The sequence below is a fragment of the Daphnia carinata genome, chromosome 3 (genome assembly GCF_022539665.2).
Source record: "Daphnia carinata strain CSIRO-1 chromosome 3, CSIRO_AGI_Dcar_HiC_V3, whole genome shotgun sequence".
Classification (NCBI taxonomy): domain Eukaryota; kingdom Metazoa; phylum Arthropoda; class Branchiopoda; order Diplostraca; family Daphniidae; genus Daphnia; species Daphnia carinata.
Genome location: NC_081333.1, coordinates 4,322,163 through 4,340,201, shown reverse-complemented (window position 1 = coordinate 4,340,201; position 18,039 = coordinate 4,322,163). Strand labels below are relative to the sequence as shown.

Here is an 18,039-nt window from a genome sequence, read left to right as displayed (position 1 = left end):
CCATAACAAGTCTTCATGTCGACATTCTTGCAAGTGGTGCTGATACTTTCTTTTATCACAACCGCTTGTTTCAGCTGTTCCAAGTATTGAAGCATTACTTATGCAAGTACTTGGAGAGGGCTGCCCATTACAAAAGAAGAGCTTATCACGGTATGTTATGAAATAAATAGATTTTTAAAGAAAGAAAACTTTTAACCTCTCCTGTTCCTCATAAATGCTGTGATGTGTGCAGGGGTCTTGAAAGAAGTTGGAACGTTTTGAAGCGTCTCAGCCAATAGGTCTGTCTTTTTTTTTTTTGTGCGTGGAAACCTATGATTACAACTAATTAAAATGCCATGTGTTATTTGCATAGGTATTAGAAAATGGTAATCACTTAATGTTTAGTTTCTTCACTGCCTGTCAACTTACCATCCAAGCAAGCACTGTCTGTCAAACCATTAGCCGAATACAATTAATACCAGTAGTTCACCAAAACAACAGGTAAAGAAGGATTGCACCGATCCTTATTGAATATATATTGATAGGCAAACATTTAAAAATTGATTCATGTTTCGTTTTCTTTAAATAGGTTAAGAATCATACTGAATCAAAAGAGGTATCTAGTCGAACCAAATTTCATAACGATAACGGTTGGAAGCCCGAAGGAATTTTTGAAAAATGCTTCCTGCTCATTACCTTCAGTCGTTGCTGCGGCCCGAAAACAAAGTATTAAAATTTATATAAATTGAAGTGCATACCTGGGCTCCCTTCTTTTCTGTGGCCCCGTTTCCCTTTGATTTTTAATAAGCCCGTAGGGGGTCATGCCCCTACTGTGATCAGCAGTAACGGTTGTGAGTGCGCTGTCTGGAAAGGGGACGTGGGGGTCCTCATGGTCCGATGATATCATTGGAGGGCTGTGCGGCTACCCAAAAATCCGAATTAACAGTTAATCGCTCACGTAAAAGCTTGTCCGCAACCTTCGCTCTTCTTCCGGCTTCTCTTAGCCACGCACCGGGTAATCTCCCCGGTGAGTCAACTGAGGTAGTGTCTCCCCCTACCTCGGTTGACAGCAACTTTGAAATCGGCTATTTTGCCCTTTCAAAGTAATTAGTAGTAACAGCAACTTGGAAATCGGCTATTTTGCCCTTTCAAAGTTGCAAGTCTTTAAATTGTGCCGAATATTGTCAATACAAATTCTTTAAAAAAAAATTTCAGATCTTGTCTTTTTTACTTTCGTGCTGTTGCTCTGTTTACTAATGTGAACATTTCCTTATTTATGTCGCAATGTCATTTTATGGACATATGCGTTATATTTTCAATTTTTGCTGTGCCCAATTATGGGAGAATGTTCCGTTGTTAGACGACTTCATTGTTTATGGAACGATGCACTTTAATCTCACTTCATGGAGATTCTACAACTTTTAGTGCATTAATGATATTGAATTGTAACCATGCGAATTGAAGCGAATGCGCAATTGTATATCTAATTTGACATATTGAGTTATATATAATAATTTCATTTCATTTTGACTCTTCAGGGGGTTGAACCCTTGATTTCTGGCGTGCGACGCCGATGCTCAACCATAGATCCATGAGTCTCATAATTTAGTTAACTATTTTTCCATGTCTTTTGAAGGAAGTCTATTTGCACTTGTAATAATATTGTTGTGCGCCCCAACGCAATTTAATATTTCCGTCTCGGAATGTCACCTATAAATACAATAGAGTAATTCATTTTTTGTACAAAGATATATTGTCTACAGTGGGAACCATAACTCAATTCTCTGGCACATAGGATCCAGACGTGACTCGAACTCTTGACTTTCGATTCCCGTAGTCACACACTCTACCTCAGAGCTATTGGTATTACGTAATTTCCCGAAGCGTGCTAATACGCTACAGCGTAACGTAAAATAAGAAAAAGTCGGGCTTATTTTTAAACCTAACTGTACATCAGATGGTCGTGCATGATAAGGTTATAATAATAGTATGTGGTATATCTTCATGCTATGATCTATATTTACCAGGTATACCTTCCCATTAGCGTGATACATAATGCTAGTAGTCTCTGTTAACGAAGTAGTGTCATCAGTATATCAATCAACCAACAGTAAAATAACAAAAAAAGCACGAAAGAAGCCACTACACCATTTCATATGTGATCAAAATGCTTAAAATGTTTGGCATATTAATGTTCATTTTTTAGTTTTTGCGAAGTTGAAAAAAAAGTTACCGGAAGTAACCGGAAGTAGACTATATCTCCAGAAATACTGGGCCCACAACAAAACGAATGTGATTTTCGTGATCCTCGTGAAATTTAAGGTGTGTCTGACCTATTTTGACCTGTTTTTGGCGAAAAGTCCAATTTGGCCAAAATCGCGATTTTTCCTGAACTATAGTTCAGGGAAATTTGCGATTTTTGACGATTTTCGGGTATTTCCTACTGACACATGGATTCGAACCCAAATTTCACGAGGATTACAAAAATGTGGTTCTTTTTTCATTCAGACCAACAGATAGTGAGTTATTAGGCATTTTCAAACCGGAAGATGTACTGAAAGTTAAAATTTCGAAAATTTAAAAAATGAACTATATTCTCGTTCACAAGTTACAAAAGATCTGCGTAGTTTCAAACGAAAACTATAGTAAACGAACATAACATGGCCTTTCAAAGTTCTTAAAGTTCAGTTTTCAGGTACGACCTGTATACCACTTCAAATCACTACCACACACATAATAATTGAAGCAAATGTTTTAAAACCATCCCCTTAATGTTGTAGCCATCAGAATTAAGGGGATAGTTGAACAGATATGGTTATTACCAGACAGAAGTAAATGGGTGATCTGTTCTTGCAGAATATTAGCAAATAGCACATCTTCAAGAATGTCTCATAAATAAGTTACAATTGATTCACAAAGTAATAAAATCCTGCAACAAGCCACAATATGTGCAAAGTACACAACAGAACACATTTGTTCCTTGCAACTCCACTACTGGATATGTTTACTAATAAAAAAGAATAAGATTAACATGTTGCAAATGTAGAAGTAGTAAATTATCATTCTTAATAAGCCTGAAAATTGGCTTTTGGTTGTAAACACAAAAACCATCAATTTTCACCAAATATCATGCACAGTTCTGCTAGTAACACTAGCTTTACCCAGAATGATACAACATGAGACCTGGTTTTCCAAAAGTATGTTAATATTACCTCATTCTAAGCCCAAGTGCAACGGCTGACATTTCGTTTAGGTAATGAAGCAGTGCAATCTGCACATCGATAACAGGGGTGGGTAAAAACAACAAAAAAAAACAGAAATAACGATACCGTTCAGACGAGGGAAACTCAAATACAAGTTGTCAACGTAAAAACAAAGTAAACAATGAGAATCACATGACAACAAAAAATAACAATAGTTCCATTTCACACGCTAGAGGCTGGTGAATCTGCAACGCCATCTAGTGGAAATGCTGTTTGGCCAGGTTTTAAAATAAGCCCGACAAAAAAAGCATCGCACTAGCGCTGTAGCGGACTGGCGCGCTAGTAATCGTTTCGATTCGCACACACTAATTTTATATTTTAGATTACTCCAAAACTATATTCTCTACGTAAAAACAAATTCCATTTTCGTGTTCCTTGGTTAATTTTGAATCAGAATCATCTATAGTTATCTATTTTTAATGCTATTGTTTTTTAATAGGAAAAAATTTTAAGCCCGACAATATAAGCCCGGGCTTATTTTTTAACCCAACCTTTACCGTTTTTTACGTTTTATTCAAAAACTATGAGTTCCACGAGAAAACAACCCTCATATTCGTGTTGCCAGTTCAATTCTACATCGAAACCATGTATTTAAAGCGACATCTAAAATTTTGCCAAAATTGAAAAAGTAAGAAGTCTTCTCACTTTTCCAATTTTCTTCAAATCCTAGATTTCATTAAAAATACATTATTCCGATTCGAAATTGATCGCTGATCACGAAAATGGGGTATATTTTTATATCAGGCTTCTAGTTTTTTAATTAACCGTAAAAAACAGAAAGTCTGGCTTATTTAGTCGGGCTTAGAATTTTTTTCGGTCAGTGTGTCGGGAGAATTAACTAGAAACGTGACCGTTAGATGGCGATAGCAGTAAAACAGAAAAAAAGGCCTATATTTTTTATTTTTATTTTGGGTAAAACGGATTGCCATAGATTTTGGATTAAAAAGACTCGCAGAATCAGCTGAAAGAATTTTTTATTAAAACGCCATCTGTGAAAAGATAAAAGATGCAGTCGCTTTCTGTTCAAGCAGACGACGATCCTTAGTAAAATCAAAAGTGTTAAAACATGGCAGGGCTTTGGAATGTCGCAAAATGTTTCCTTCAGTTATCCCCCAATTACGTGTGTTCTTTGAGAATGTCTATAAGACCAATTGGAGTTACAGTACAACCCATAACATTATTCTCTACAGTTCAAACATCTCCACCAATAATTTCCTCTAAGCGGTTCACCCCGGTTGTTTCGACCGTACGAAATACGAGTTTTTTCAACAAACGTTAGTTAAATCGCCAACTGTACTTTCTTTCGTATTTTAAAATCGTTTTGTTTATTTTCAGTGCCAGCTGACAAGTTATGGAAAGGAGTTACCAGTGTTAGTAATGCTGGTAAAAAACGTGGAAGAGGCAGAGCCGTTGGCAAAAAGATGGCAAAAAATTTAAACAAAGGACAAGTTGTTGGTGTTGGTAATGACCCTTTGATAGTATTATACTATATAAAATACATGACTAATATTAAATCTTTAAAAGGTAAAACAAATATGCTGTGGCCTGGACTGAACAGCCCCATCATTCAGGGGAGAGAGCTTATCCAACAGAAAAAACTACCAGACGATCCTGACAGGGAGGCCAAATTGTTGAAGCTACGGGATGAAATGGGAGCATTTAGATTGTTGAGATTAAGTCCTCTGGAAAGGGGTTGGTCCGGCCCAAAGCTACCTGGTAGAAGTGTAGGTCCTCCTGATCCTGTTGGAGAAGGTACTTTCAGATTTTTTCCATCATTTAAGGCTGCAGCTGACTGAATGGTATTATCCCTTAGATAACTTCGAAGGATTTGACACCATCGTCCTCGAAGTACTGTTAATTTTTTTTTTTAGATTCCATATTCGAGTATTCATTTGTCTGTTTCGTCACAGTTCAAAACAGTGTGTAACATGAAAGGAAATTTGGGTCGTACTCGTCGGACAAGCGCTTTCGTTGTTACTGGTAACAGTAACGGACTTGCCGGGTTCGCTACAGGGAAAGCTCAATTGGGTATGACAGCACTCAGGAAGGCTAAAAATCGTGCCGCCCAGAAACTTATGTACGTGGAACGATATAATGAACACACAGGTTGGCATTTTTTTTTTTTCGCCTCTAAATTCATAAGAAAATGTAACAACACGCTATTATTCATTCAGTATTGCACGATTTTTTTGCTGCCTTCGGCAAAACGAGGGTCTTCGTGCAAAAGAAGCCTGAAGGTTATGGACTCATATGCCATCGAGCCATCAGAGAGATTTGCAAAGCGGTTGGTATCAAGGATATTTACGCCAAAGTCGAAGGTTCGACCAAAAATGTACAGCACGTAGCGAAAGCCTTTATGGTAGGCTTGCTTCAACAGGTAAAGAGCACGAATGCGAAGGATCGTTTTTATACACTGAGTTGATATTATCATTATTATTATTTTTATTCTTTGTGAAAATTTTTCAGAAAACATTCGAGAAGATCGCCGAAGAAACGAAATTGCACGTTGTCGAGTTTCGTAAAGAACGTGATTATTTTCCTCAAATAATGGCAAAGCCATCTGAAGTCAAAACCACAAAAGCGATTGATGACATGGATTTAAATCTGGTTCGTATCTTTTTTAAATCTTTTTTTTAAATATTATTAAAATGGTATAGTTTTTATCTTCTCTGTAGCACCTAAACGCCGGAAAAGTTGTTTCCAAGAGGAAGAAGGGTTTTCATTTCAACGAATCGGATCCGTCATGGCAAAATCATCTTTCAAAAACGGAACGTTTTCGCAACCGAGATCAAGTTAAGGTAAATCTTCTTGTAGAACATGGCGAAGTACGCAGTTTTTTAGCTGACAAATATCCAGAATGTCGACATGTCAAATTCTCGAAGAAAATGGAAGAAAGTTAACGAGTTCTGATGCGACTCGTACTTGTTTATTGAGTCTATAGAGTGGATAGTACAATTTGAAGATTTTTCAACACCACGTGAATAATGTTTCGAAATTTAACAGAATGTCAACGAAGGTTAAATGCTACAGAGTAATAATGTTAGTTACAATATCTGCGTTTAAATGCGATCTTTAGAAGATCATTGCATAACAATGCAGGTTCTTTCAAGGAAGAATGTACTAGACAGACTTGGCGCTTAGGGAATCAGTAAATCATTCAATTCATAAATTGTTTCCTAACGTAAAATTCAATCAGTATCATCTACCGATTGCTATTGTAAATTATCTAGGGTTGACTGCTGAGCATCATGGGACAAAAATTTGCCAACAATGGAAGCAATATTCTCCGGATTTACAAGATGGACGTGGTGAGTGCCTTCGACCTGTGCGTGTTGGAATCCTCCCTTGCTGACATCTCGGTAAATCTTGACAAAATCTTCGATGACGGATTTATCTTCGTAGACGAAACCATTTTTAGCTGTGATGAGCAGCAAAGGGCAGTGGACGCGCTTAGCGTATTCGGCATGCTGTTCGGCAGTGTAAGAGGCCACAGAGGGGATTACCTAGAGACATGAAATCGTCTATTACTAAGACGCCGAAAGATTAAAAAGAAAATTGATATATATTCTTACGTGGCGGAGATCGCGTGAGAAGTAATAGCCACCATCCTCATGCTGCTTAGTGCCGCGGCGCATCAGGACTTCCGCTGCTTTCGAATCAATCGATCCGTTGTTGGCCTGCACCAGTCTCTCACGAGCCGCCTCGTAGGAGTAAGAGGGAGGGCTCTGTTCTAGTTTTTTCAGCACCTGAATGTAGCTTTCGATGGCTTTGGCAGACTTATCTGGCTGGAATTTCGCCGGAGTGGAGATGGGCTTGACAATGTCGATCATGACGAGTTTCTCGATCATGTGTGGGCTGATGGCAGTGAACATGGAGCCAACAATACCACCGAGAGAGTGACCCATTATGGAGAAGCGAGACCAGCCAAAATATTCGGCTACCAAGCGAATATGAGCAATGTGATCCCAGTAATGGTAGATCATACCTTTAGGATAGTGACTTGATAGTCCATGACCTAGAAAATGCAAACTTAGCTTTACCATTATCTAAAGGTATTTCAGTAAACTTTTCTAACTTACCACAGAAATCCAGGCAGACCACATACAAATCAGGTGGAAGCAATGGAATAAGCTTGTCAAAAGTGCCTGCATTATCCTGCCAGCCATGTAATGCCAAAATTGGATGGTCATTGGGTGTTCCCCAGACTTTTGCTGGAAAACGAAAAAAGGCATTTAGACTATTTGTGTCTTATTTGTTGCCAACAAGAAAAACCAACTTCCTACATACCTGCTAAATGACCCCAAGACAAAGGAATCTGGATTTCTTTGAATAAGGGAGGAGTGTCAACAAGATCTTCTTGTCCAGCACTATGCCCATTATCATAACCATTAGATTCTGCTACTGATGCAGCTTCTACTGAATTTACCATCTTAGACTTGCAAAAAGTGAAGGAAGACAGCCGATGGGGAACGTAAAAGGGTGTGACTGCCGGCTTCCAGAACGAACTCGCCAATGATACCGGGTGTCTTCTAGTCGTATTGATCGTAACTTGCCAAATATCCCGGGAATCCCGGCTATAGTATACAGAGGACTGTCGTCTACTGCACTTGCTCCGCAATAAAGTTGCACCGATCAATAATCGCTTCAAGCCACCGACTGCGGATAATGGAACCCATTTCACCATTTTTAATATGAAGCCTTGATTATCAGAGAGAATCGAAAAATCTATTTAATCTTCATCACTTCATGACTAAGCAAAAGGTGGGAGGAAAGATTCCTTGTCCGCTTATGTCAGAATATAGGGGCTACTGATATAAGCGCCATCTCACGACCAAGAAAACGACGACCGCGTAAGCGAAGTAAGCCTGACTTTTCAGCCCGACTTTTTAAACAAAAAAATTAGACTAGCAATTTTGATTTCGAAATCGATGAAACCTAATCCTATACAATTGCAATTCAACACTGATTCCGAATAAAATATCAGCATTCTCGCCAGCTAAGCGGTTTTTGAAAAAAAATAAAAATTAACCGGGTGTGTCAAAACCATTTATTTTCTCTTTGAAATAAGTTTAAAAATTAAACGGCGCGCTAACAATTGTCTGTAATTTGTTCGACATTAACTGTGGTGTTGACCTTGGTGTATTAGCTACTTTTAAGCAGGGGTAACAAAAATTTCCAACGAGGGTACACGCCCCTCTTTTCCAACTCAGACCTTTTTTAGCTCTAGTGCAGGGATGTCGTCGGACAGTAGCCCCGCCATCGATTCGTTTTCAAGTTTAAACACATTTTCTATTGCATCGACTTAAAAGAAAAAGTGGGCCGAAAGCTTTCTAAAAAACGTTTAGACGAAGATGAGCTAGTATACTTACAATTATCAGTGGGTAGTCAAACAGACGTTGTTTATCAAGACAAGCAAGGTGCTTCGCCATCCTTCGGCATTAACCTTTTTTTGCGCACATTTAAGAGGCTGCCTCATTTCGGTTTGGTATAAGTATATTATCTGTAGAATCTAAAATTAAGGCCATCGTTTTGCTGTATGTCAATTATCTAGACACTGAGTATTGGGGTGACTGACGTTGAACGTTTCATTGTCGCATCACAATCGTTAAAACTAAGTCAAAAGTTTAATGATGCTCAAACGTTGTTATCTGAGTCAAGCATTTTATCCATCCATAGAAAATGGCGGTCTTGTCAAAAAAAAAAAAAAAAGAGGGCATTCGTTTTGATTTACCCAATTTACCCGACTAATTCTTTTTACGGCTACATGAAGGATCGCCAGCCTCTTTTAGATAACAGTTTCGAGCAATGGACCACAATTTCGGAGAAAAGAGGTGGTTTGGCTGCTCAGAAACAAAAAAATTGGCGGATTGGGAGTTTGTCGGCAAATCAAACGGTTTTCCCTGGCCATTGCACTATTTGTCAACACAATGTCCAGCTTTGGTGGACTGGCGTCCACTCGATGCAGAATATCCTACCATTCCAATTGTAGACACTGACGAGGCTGCTTTCCTTTTTTGAAGTTTTTCTTTATTTCCTCTACACGGACCAAAAGATGGTTGCCAGTTGAGACGGTCATGTATCAACATTTTATTGAACTTTGCATCAATTTGAGTAGAGGACTCCCAAAGCCATCAAAAGAGGACATGAACGACAAGGACCGCCGTAGATGCGCCTTCCGGCCACGTGGGGATTACGGATTCCATTGCTAGGCTTGAACAGCAGTGGGCTAGATGTCATCATTGCTGGACTGACCAACCGTATCCAACACCTCCCATCCCTCAGGGCTGGTGTGAGCTGTTATACGCGTGTTGGGAAAAGGGTGTTTTCAACCCACGGGTTACGTTTTGGTTACATTGGAATGTATTACCTGTGTTCGAACGAATTACTGCAGGCCAAGTGGCCAACCCGGTGGCCCTCGTTTTGCCTGAATTCGCCGGCTGCCTTTACATTCGAGACGGATTCGAGCAATGTGATACCAATTTCGGAGAAAAGATGTGGTCTGCTGCTCAGAAGACAGAAGTTGACGGATCGTGAATCTGTCGGCAATCAAACTGTTTTCCCTGACCATCGAATTATTTTTGTCTGCACGATGTCCAGTTCTGGTCGACTGGCGTCATCTTGATGCATACTATCCTACAACTCCAATTCTAAATATGTTGCCAGTTAATACGGTCATGTACTGACATTTTATTGAAATCCACATCAAATTCATTATAGGACTTCCATAGCCATCAAAGAGGCCAAGAGCGACACCAGAACCATCGTCATCCGCAATGCTGAAACGGGCAAATCGATATTATCCAACAAGACGGAGAACTCTTTGACACGTTACTCCATGTTGCACTTGCCCGTCGCTGACTGGAATGAAATCGTATTTGATTTTCGGTTGCACTGCGTCCATCTGTGGTGGGTACACAGTCAGATGGGCAACGGAAAGCAAAGCAGAAAATTGCCCGTCAAAGATAGCCTCGAATCCCTTGAGGCAGGCCCAATGAAGATCCGATTCCGATCTGATTGTTTCGGATGAAATCCAACGTCCGGCAATGTGGACATACTCGATGTCAACGTTTCCAGTGAAGACGGTCAGCTGATGGTCGCCTTTCTCCATGGAGAAATCGACCAGCGCATTGGCTCCAAATCGCTTGGGTTGCCCGTTTGGTACTCTGCCCGGCTAACGAATTTGTCAGACATGATGTCCCATTCGATTTCGGCAGCGGGATGCCCCGCGTTTGGGTCGGACAGGGTCGCTTTGAGGCCGACATCTTGAGGACTTTGAATCTGTCATTTCAGCATGGCTTCCAGACCGTTCAAATGGAGCGACGCTGTTTTTTCTTCATGACGTTCCAGTTGAGCTGGGCTCTTTGAAGCTGGTCGAACGTCGTGGAAATGGTGACCATGGCTGCTGGCCAGTTATACTGCTGCCCGTCGAGGAGGATCTCAGGCAGCAGATTTGGATTTTAGCGTCGGCCGCATCGCGGGCAGCGTTGTAAGAAGCCATCATTTCAACGTTTTCGCTCAATGCATAAGGAACCCGGATGGATCCGGACAGGATGCTGGATATGGTCGTCATGGTGGCTAAAGCCTGGACAAAAGCGACGGACTTTACATTGCGTTTCGACAACGCCGTTTAAACGTGAAGAACTGCTCGTCCGGCTTTGTTATTCCAGCTGGTTTTTAACTGTAGTCTCATATTGCTGAACAGTAGCATCAAGAGTGATGGGCAATGTTTTCATTTGAGGCAACACCGTAATCAAATCTCGATGTCACATTACGCAGGCAGTTTATAGGAAGCTGGACGCCGAGAAGAAATTCTCCCCTTATCCAGGGATCGGCCACCTGGGCCACTAATTCGTTGCAATAAACGACTCCGTTGTCTGTCAGAATGACCCGTCCAAATTGAAGTCAAGGACCTTCCACCATAAGTTGTTGAACTTCTGGGCAGCAACACGTATCAAGTTACACTGAAGAGCAATTGGCCGGAAGTGCAAGACGTGATTGGTGCCTCCGAACGGATGTTGATCCCTTGTCGGTTGGCGTAATTGGCGCCACCGAGGGGATGTTGATCCCTTGTCGGTTGGCATAATTAGTGCCACCGAGGGGATGTTGATCCCTTGTCGGTTGGCGTGATTGAAAACTGGAGTTTTTCCTGACGGATTCTTCATATAGAATATGAACTACAGCTAGTGCAGTATTTAGCGTTACGATGCGGTCGTCAACGCTCAAGGAAAGTACAACACCCGGCCGCCGTTGCCGAAGTATGCCCACAATTGGGATCCAATAATGCGCGTAAGCTGATAACGCTTTTGGCAGGCTCAACATCGTTACGCTGTGGAGAACTAACGTTCAATCAATTGAAGAGAGCCGCAGGATCAATTGGATCTGCGATTCTCGGCAATCAAAACTCTTCGTCAAGATTGAGTTCTTGGGTCATAGGTTGTATATACAGGTTTTGATATATTTTCCCTGTTGTCTGATGCTTTAAAGACACCACAGTTAATGTCGAACAATTCAGGGACAATTGGGAATTGTTCGAGCGAGCGAAGCTCGCGATGGACAATTGGAATTGTTCTTGAATGATAGTGAAGACATTAACTGTCTTCTTATCCCACCGTCCCTAGCCGGCTCAAAAAAAATTTAAAATTTATCGTTTTTTTTCGTTACATCAGATTTTCACACCAAACTGTTGGCGGTTTTGAAACCAAGGAATGGGCAAATGCGGGGCGCTTATCGCGGTGGTTTACGTGAAGCGGAGAAAGCTATGATTAAATTCGAGCTAACGCGGCTTACAAAAAAAAAAAAAAAAAAGGAAGAACAAGAAGATTTTAATTATTTAAAATTCACGTTATCACAGCTCACCTAAAGTACAAAAAGGCCTGAGTTGGAAAAGAGGGGCGTGTACCCTCGTTGGAAATTTTTGTTACCCCTGCTTAAAAGTAGCTAATACACCAAGGTCAACACCACAGTTAATGTCTTCGCTTAAATTAAAGACAATCACAATTGTCCATCGCGAGCTACGCTCGCTCGAACAATTTTCAAGTAACAGCACTTTTTCCTTTTTTTTCAAAAACGGGTGACTTACAAAAAACAAGGTTATTTTTCAATAGGATTTATGGTTTTGGAAATAAATGTAAAAAACAAATATTGCGCTAACAGTTAACAACAGTTTTCTTTCTTGTCATCAAAAACGGATAGCCTAAGGGCAAAATCAATCACAGAATCCTAATCAGCATTAAAATTTGAATATAGGGTGTGATTTTCATCGAATTCCGAGACTGTCGCTTTTTGCCGATTTTGACAAAAGTGCGAAGGCTATATAGCCTTCCCACTTTTTCATTTTTGGCCAAAATTTAGATTTGAATTAAAATATATGATTTCGATGCAGAATTAAATGCCAATCACGGAAAAGAAGTTGATTTTTCAATCGGCCTTATAGTTTTTGAAATAAACCTAAAATACCATAAAGTCGGGCCAGACTTGCCGCGATCGCGATCATCGATCACCGATTACGATTAAAAAAACGATCGCCGATCAAATGTTTACATTTTGATTTTGATTTGATCGGCGATAAAAAAACTCGTTGATCGACAGCGATCATTTTTGCGATTGAAGTCAGCGCCACAAAACGTAAAAACTTATGATTCATATAAATTTTTGCTAAAAAGTTTTGCTGAGGATGCTGTTTATCCTTTTTTCGCAGCAGACGCCTTTTTGGTCGCCATTGACTTGAAATGGTGACAGTTTACTTTAAATTTCCACCACTAGATTTCGCCCCAAAATGATCGCAATCGCAGAAATTTTATCGCCGATCAAATCATTTTGAAAAGATCGAATCGCCAATCAAAATCAATCAGTGATGATTTGATCGGCGATCAAAATCGAAAAAACAATCGCAACGGCAAGTCTGAGTCGGGCTTATTTTGCAAGGGTTTATTTTGTCGGGTATGGCAATCCGTTTTACCCCAAAAAAAAAAAAAAATTTCGGAAAAAAAAAAAATCACACTTTTTTCTATTTTTCCGACCCGTAGCCATCTACCGCTGAGATTCGTTATTACAGGCATGTAGGCAATTTGAGTCCATTGGATCCCTTTAGCAGTTAGTTGAGTAGCGTGGCGGGAGAAAAACGCGTGGCTGGAGAAAAATATTTAAAAATGAATAAGAAATAAAAGATAAGGATGGTAAGTACAAAGATTAATATATTAGTTTTCAATTATTAATTATTGTTTTTTAGCTCTAATTAAGAACCTGCAGGCTCAATTATTGCAACAGCAGAAAATATTAGGTGACAACAAAACTAAGGATGGTAATACGTAATGATTGTATTTGTGTTCTTTTATTCATTTTTGTTTTTTAGCTCAAACTTTGAGTCTACAAGCGCAGTTACTGGAAAAAACAAGTTAGAACGGGACACTTTCCAAACAGTGAAGGAGGTTTTTCAAAACTCATCCCTAACTGAACGTGAGGATGAGTTGGCATTAGGTGAACACAGTCAGGTGCCTAAACTTTCCAAATAAGAATTCCAAATAAATATAGAATTTTAACAAACAATTATTTATTGTTTAGTTATTCAGTCCACCACCTGACAGTGTGTTAAATTTAAATTCTGTTAGTGCTGCACTAAAAGAATTGTTAGTAATAAGTCCATGCAGCGAAGGAACTGGAGAATTGTGGTACTGTATTTGGGCGGAAAATGGGTGTGGTATGGAAACACAGAAATGGCATGAGTTCAACCTAAAACATGGATTAGGTACTTCCCCGTTCTTTGTCTATCGAAAAAGTATTTTTAATGCTATTATTTTGCATTTACAGAATTTTAGCGGGGGGATCAAGTCAAGTCTGGAAGTGTTACAGGATGGAAGAGTCAGCCTACAGATGAAAAAACACTAAGAGTGCATTACCGTTAAGGTGTGAGGTAAATTAATAGAGTAATGCAAATTGCCTAATGAGAAGTACCATCTTGTGTTAATGAATCCAGTACAACAGCAATCCTTTATAGTTCTGTCACAGCTAGAAGCCTCAAATAATTCTGCTTCTCTGTCTGAAGAACAACTTGTCCTTTACGTTCAGAGTGTTGGGGAAATTGGGTACTTAAATGGCCCTAAGGATGTTTTAATTTTGCTGCCATTGCAGAGATGAACATCATACATGGACTCTTTAGGTATGAAAGGATTTTTCTTCAAATAATTTTAAATTTATGACGAAGAATTTCTCCTCCTTTTTACCAACCAGGTCTAATCAACCAAAAAAAATTTTATCCAATAGGCAAGGATTTTCATGTACTGGGAACACAACTATCAACAATGCAACATTCTACAGGTGCTAGTTTATCATTCAAGAACCTTATACAATGATGTTAATCTGCAATTTGTATGTCCTTTCCCAAGCTTCCACCAGAAGTTGAATCTATGAGTCATGTAAGTTACATGATCAACAATTGATATGTTTAACAGTGTTGTTTTTCTTTTCTCAATATAGGTTAATAGTAACATTGGATCTGAAAAGATTCTTGGTTGGGGCAAGACACTGAATAAATTGTATTGATTGGGTGGATGACATGACATTTCTATACTTAATTCGGATTCCCCAGACGGTATTTGATATTAAAAAATTGAAGTGCATATCTGGGCTCCCTTCTTTTCTGAAGCCCCGTTTCCCCTTGACTCGTAATAAGCCCGTAGGGGGTCATGCCCCTACTGTACGGTATATATAAAAATAACATATACCGAGGTTTGGAGGGCTCTGGCCGGAAAGGGGACGTGGGGTGCCGCTTAGTCCGATGATGTGTTCACGGAGGGCGATGTGGCTACCCACAAATCCGAACTAAAGGTTAATCGCTCCTGTAAAAATGTTCCAAATCTTCAGCTCTTCTTCCGGCTTCTCTTAGCCAATCACCGGGTAATCTCCCCGGTGGGTCAACAAGGCAGTGTCTCCCCCTGCCTGGGTTGACGGCAACTTTTGAAAGGGCTATTGTGCCTTTTTAAAGTTGCAAAAATAATTGTAATGTGCAGAGAATTGTCAATAAATTTTTTTTTACGAAATGTTTTTTGCAAAATTTGTTTCTTTCATTGTCTGTGTTCACACACTACAATTATCAGCTTTTTTTATTATTCAATTTATCTTTCTTGTTTTTGCCACCGTTGTATCGTTTATCTGTAGGTATTCAATTGTTATTTATTACACTTTTTGAATTCTTGGACTTAGACAAGGAACAACGTGTAATACCTGGATATTTTCTGAAGTAATTTTGTATTTGTATATTGTTTTACTGGTATGGGAATCGATCCCCAGTCATTCAGCGTGCAACGCCGATGCTTTAACATTGAGCCACGAGATATATCTAAATGTTTTATTATCGCATATCATATGTTATCGTCTAGGATGTTTATGCAGTCTATCACAACTATATGTTGATCTTTCTATTTTTTTTCATAAGGTCCATAGCTCTGTGGTAGAGCATTCAGCTCCGATAACTGTTACCATGGGTTCAAACCTTAGTAGATGTATAAAGATCTACATCTAAATGTGCAAAAGAGTATTGCAGTATTGCATTTCAGTTTTATTCAAAGTGTAAATGCAAGTCCGCAAGTGACTAGAAAAAAGCCAACTTAACTTCATATGATTCATGGCTCATCGGTAGAGCATAGGAGCGGTATGCCGAACATCCAGGGTTCGATCCCTGGATAACAATTAATTAAATACTTACAGAAATACGATAAACCAATGGAAACAATGCTTACCATCAAAGGTGGCATTATCATTAAAGGTGAATTGAGCAAGCTAAATAAGAAAAAAAGGCTCATAAATGTAGTGTGTGAACACAGACAATGAAAGAAACAAATTTTGCAAAAAACATTTTGTAAAAAAAAATTTATTGACAATTCTCTGCACATTACAATTATTTTTGCAACTTTAAAAAGGCACAATAGCCCTTTCAAAAGTTGCCGTCAACCCAGGCAGGGGGAGACACTGCCTTGTTGACCCACCGGGGAGATTACCCGGTGATTGGCTAAGAGAAGCCGGAAGAAGAGCTGAAGATTTGGAACATTTTTACAGGAGCGATTAACCTTTAGTTCGGATTTGTGGGTAGCCACGTCGCCCTCCGTGAACACATCATCGGACTAAGCGGACCCCCACGTCCCCTTTCCGGCCAGAGCCCTCCAAACCTCGGTATATGTTATTTTTATATATACCGTACAGTAGGGGCATGACCCCCTACGGGCTTATTACGAGTCAAGGGGAAACGGGGCTACGGAAAGGAAGGGAGCCCAGATATGCACTTCAATTTTTAAAATATAAAATACCGTCTCGGGAATCCGAATTAAGTATAGAAATGTCATGTCATCCATTCAATCATTACAATTTATTCAGTGTCTTGCCCCAACCAAGAATCTTTTCAGATCCAATGTTACTATTAACCTATACTGAGAAAAGAAAAACAACACCATTAAGCATCTCAATTGTTGCTCATGTGACTTACATGACTCATAGATTCAACTTATGGCAGAAGCTTGGGAAAGGCCATACAAATTGCAGATGAAAATCATTGTATAAGGCTCTTGAATGATAAAATAGCACCCATAGGATGTTGCATTGTTGATAGTTGTGTTCCCAGTATGCTGAAAATCCTTTCCTATTGGATAAATTTTTTTTTTTTTTGATTAGACATGGGTGGCAAAAAGGAGGAGAAATGCTTCGTCATAAATTCAAAAAATTTTCAAGAAAATTCCTTTCATACCTAAAAAGTCCATGTATGATGTTCATCACTGCAATGCCAGCGAAGTGAAACATCTTTAGAGCCATTTAAGTACCCAGCTTCACCAACACTCTGAACGTAAAGGACAAGTTGTTCTTTAGCAAGAGAAGCAGCTAATACCTTAATGGTAATGCACTTTCAGTGTTTTTTAACTGTAGGCTCACTCTTCCATCTTGTAACACTTCTAGATTTTACTTGATCCCCCGCTAAAATTCTGTGAATGCAAAATAACAGCATTAAAAATACTTTTTCAATAGACAAAAAACCGAAAAGTACCTAATCCATGTTTTATGTTGAACTCATGCCATTTCTGGGTTTCCGTACCACACACATTTTCGGCCCAAATACGGTCCCACAATTGTTCAGTTCCTTCGCTGCATGGACTTATTACTAACAATTCTTTTAGTACAGTACTAACAGAATTTAAATTTAACACACTGTCAGGTGGTGGATTGAATAACTTAACAATAAATAATTGTTTTTTAAAATTCTATACTTATTTTGAATTCTTATTTGAAAAGTTTAGGTACCTGACTGTGTTCGCCTAACGCCAACTCATCCTCACGTTCACTTAGGGAAGAGTTTTGAAAAACCTCCTTCACTGTTTGGAAACTGTTCCGTTCCAATTTATTCTTTTCCCCTAGCTGGGCTGGTAGACTCAAAATTTGAGCTTCAAAACACAAATGAATAAAAGCAAATAAATAGAATCATTACGTATTAGGCCTTACCATCCTTAGCTTTGCTGTTATCTAATATTTTGTGTTGTTCCAATAATTGGGCCTGCAGCTTCATAATTTGATCTAATAAACAATAATTAATAATTGAAAACCAATATAATAATGTTTTTACTTACTTACATGCCAACTCATCCTCACGTTCAGTTAGGGATGAGTTTGGAAAACCTCCTTCACTGTTTTGAAAGTGTCCAGTTCTAATTTGTTATTTTCCAGTAACTGAGCTTGTAGACACAAAGTTTGAGCTAAAAAACACAAATGAATAAAAGAACACAAATACAACCATTTCATATTACCATCCTTAGTTTTGTTA

General features: G+C 39.1%; 2 protein-coding genes and 3 long non-coding RNA genes across 5 annotated transcripts; 3 read left to right on the top strand and 2 right to left on the bottom strand.

The window, feature by feature from the left end:
- The first annotated feature begins 45 nt into the window (after nucleotides 1-45).
- LOC130693151 (uncharacterized) lies at nucleotides 46-1,091 on the top strand. Its single transcript, XR_009001625.1, has 4 exons — nucleotides 46-150; nucleotides 233-278; nucleotides 353-480; nucleotides 569-1,091. It is a non-coding gene; the product is annotated as an uncharacterized LOC130693151 (long non-coding RNA).
- Nucleotides 1,092-4,277: 3,186 nt separating this feature from the next.
- Nucleotides 4,278-6,215, top strand: LOC130693138 (small ribosomal subunit protein uS5m-like). The gene is made up of 8 exons (XM_057516263.1): nucleotides 4,278-4,516; nucleotides 4,578-4,703; nucleotides 4,767-4,994; nucleotides 5,056-5,090; nucleotides 5,153-5,348; nucleotides 5,417-5,619; nucleotides 5,709-5,849; nucleotides 5,918-6,215. Exons 1-8 carry the CDS (start codon nucleotides 4,309-4,311, stop codon nucleotides 6,140-6,142), a joined length of 1,362 nt encoding a protein of 453 aa, XP_057372246.1. The 5' UTR covers nucleotides 4,278-4,308; the 3' UTR covers nucleotides 6,143-6,215.
- Nucleotides 6,153-8,021, bottom strand: LOC130693140 (probable serine hydrolase). The gene is made up of 4 exons (XM_057516266.2): nucleotides 7,530-8,021; nucleotides 7,322-7,453; nucleotides 6,815-7,257; nucleotides 6,153-6,745 (listed from the first exon to the last, which is right to left on the bottom strand). The coding sequence occupies exons 1-4, from the start codon at nucleotides 7,924-7,926 to the stop codon at nucleotides 6,455-6,457; spliced, it is 1,263 nt and encodes a 420-aa protein (XP_057372249.1). The 5' UTR covers nucleotides 7,927-8,021; the 3' UTR covers nucleotides 6,153-6,454.
- Nucleotides 8,022-13,351: 5,330 nt separating this feature from the next.
- LOC130693152 (uncharacterized) lies at nucleotides 13,352-13,978 on the top strand. The gene is made up of 4 exons (XR_009001626.2): nucleotides 13,352-13,417; nucleotides 13,471-13,542; nucleotides 13,594-13,732; nucleotides 13,803-13,978. It is a non-coding gene; the product is annotated as an uncharacterized LOC130693152 (long non-coding RNA).
- Nucleotides 13,979-17,529: 3,551 nt separating this feature from the next.
- On the bottom strand, nucleotides 17,530-17,934 carry LOC132087867 (uncharacterized). Its single transcript, XR_009420737.1, has 3 exons — nucleotides 17,850-17,934; nucleotides 17,721-17,792; nucleotides 17,530-17,662 (listed from the first exon to the last, which is right to left on the bottom strand). It is a non-coding gene; the product is annotated as an uncharacterized LOC132087867 (long non-coding RNA).
- Nucleotides 17,935-18,039: the final 105 nt, after the last annotated feature.

Excerpts from the sequence above, each read along its gene's own strand:
- LOC130693140 (XM_057516266.2), bottom strand. The coding sequence starts at position 7,926 with ATGGTGAAATGGGTTCCATTATCCGCAGTCGGTGGCTTGAAGCGATTA. Across the intron at positions 7,454-7,529 it reads GTCTTGGGGTCATTTAGCAG|CAAAAGTCTGGGGAACACCC; the intron begins GTATGTAGGAAG and ends TTCGTTTTCCAG. Across the intron at positions 7,258-7,321 it reads GGTCTGCCTGGATTTCTGTG|GTCATGGACTATCAAGTCAC; the intron begins GTAAGTTAGAAA and ends TGCATTTTCTAG.
- LOC130693138 (XM_057516263.1), top strand. The coding sequence starts at position 4,309 with ATGGCAGGGCTTTGGAATGTCGCAAAATGTTTCCTTCAGTTATCCCCC. Across the intron at positions 4,517-4,577 it reads TACGAGTTTTTTCAACAAAC|TGCCAGCTGACAAGTTATGG; the intron begins GTTAGTTAAATC and ends GTTTATTTTCAG. Across the intron at positions 5,349-5,416 it reads ACGATATAATGAACACACAG|TATTGCACGATTTTTTTGCT; the intron begins GTTGGCATTTTT and ends TTATTCATTCAG.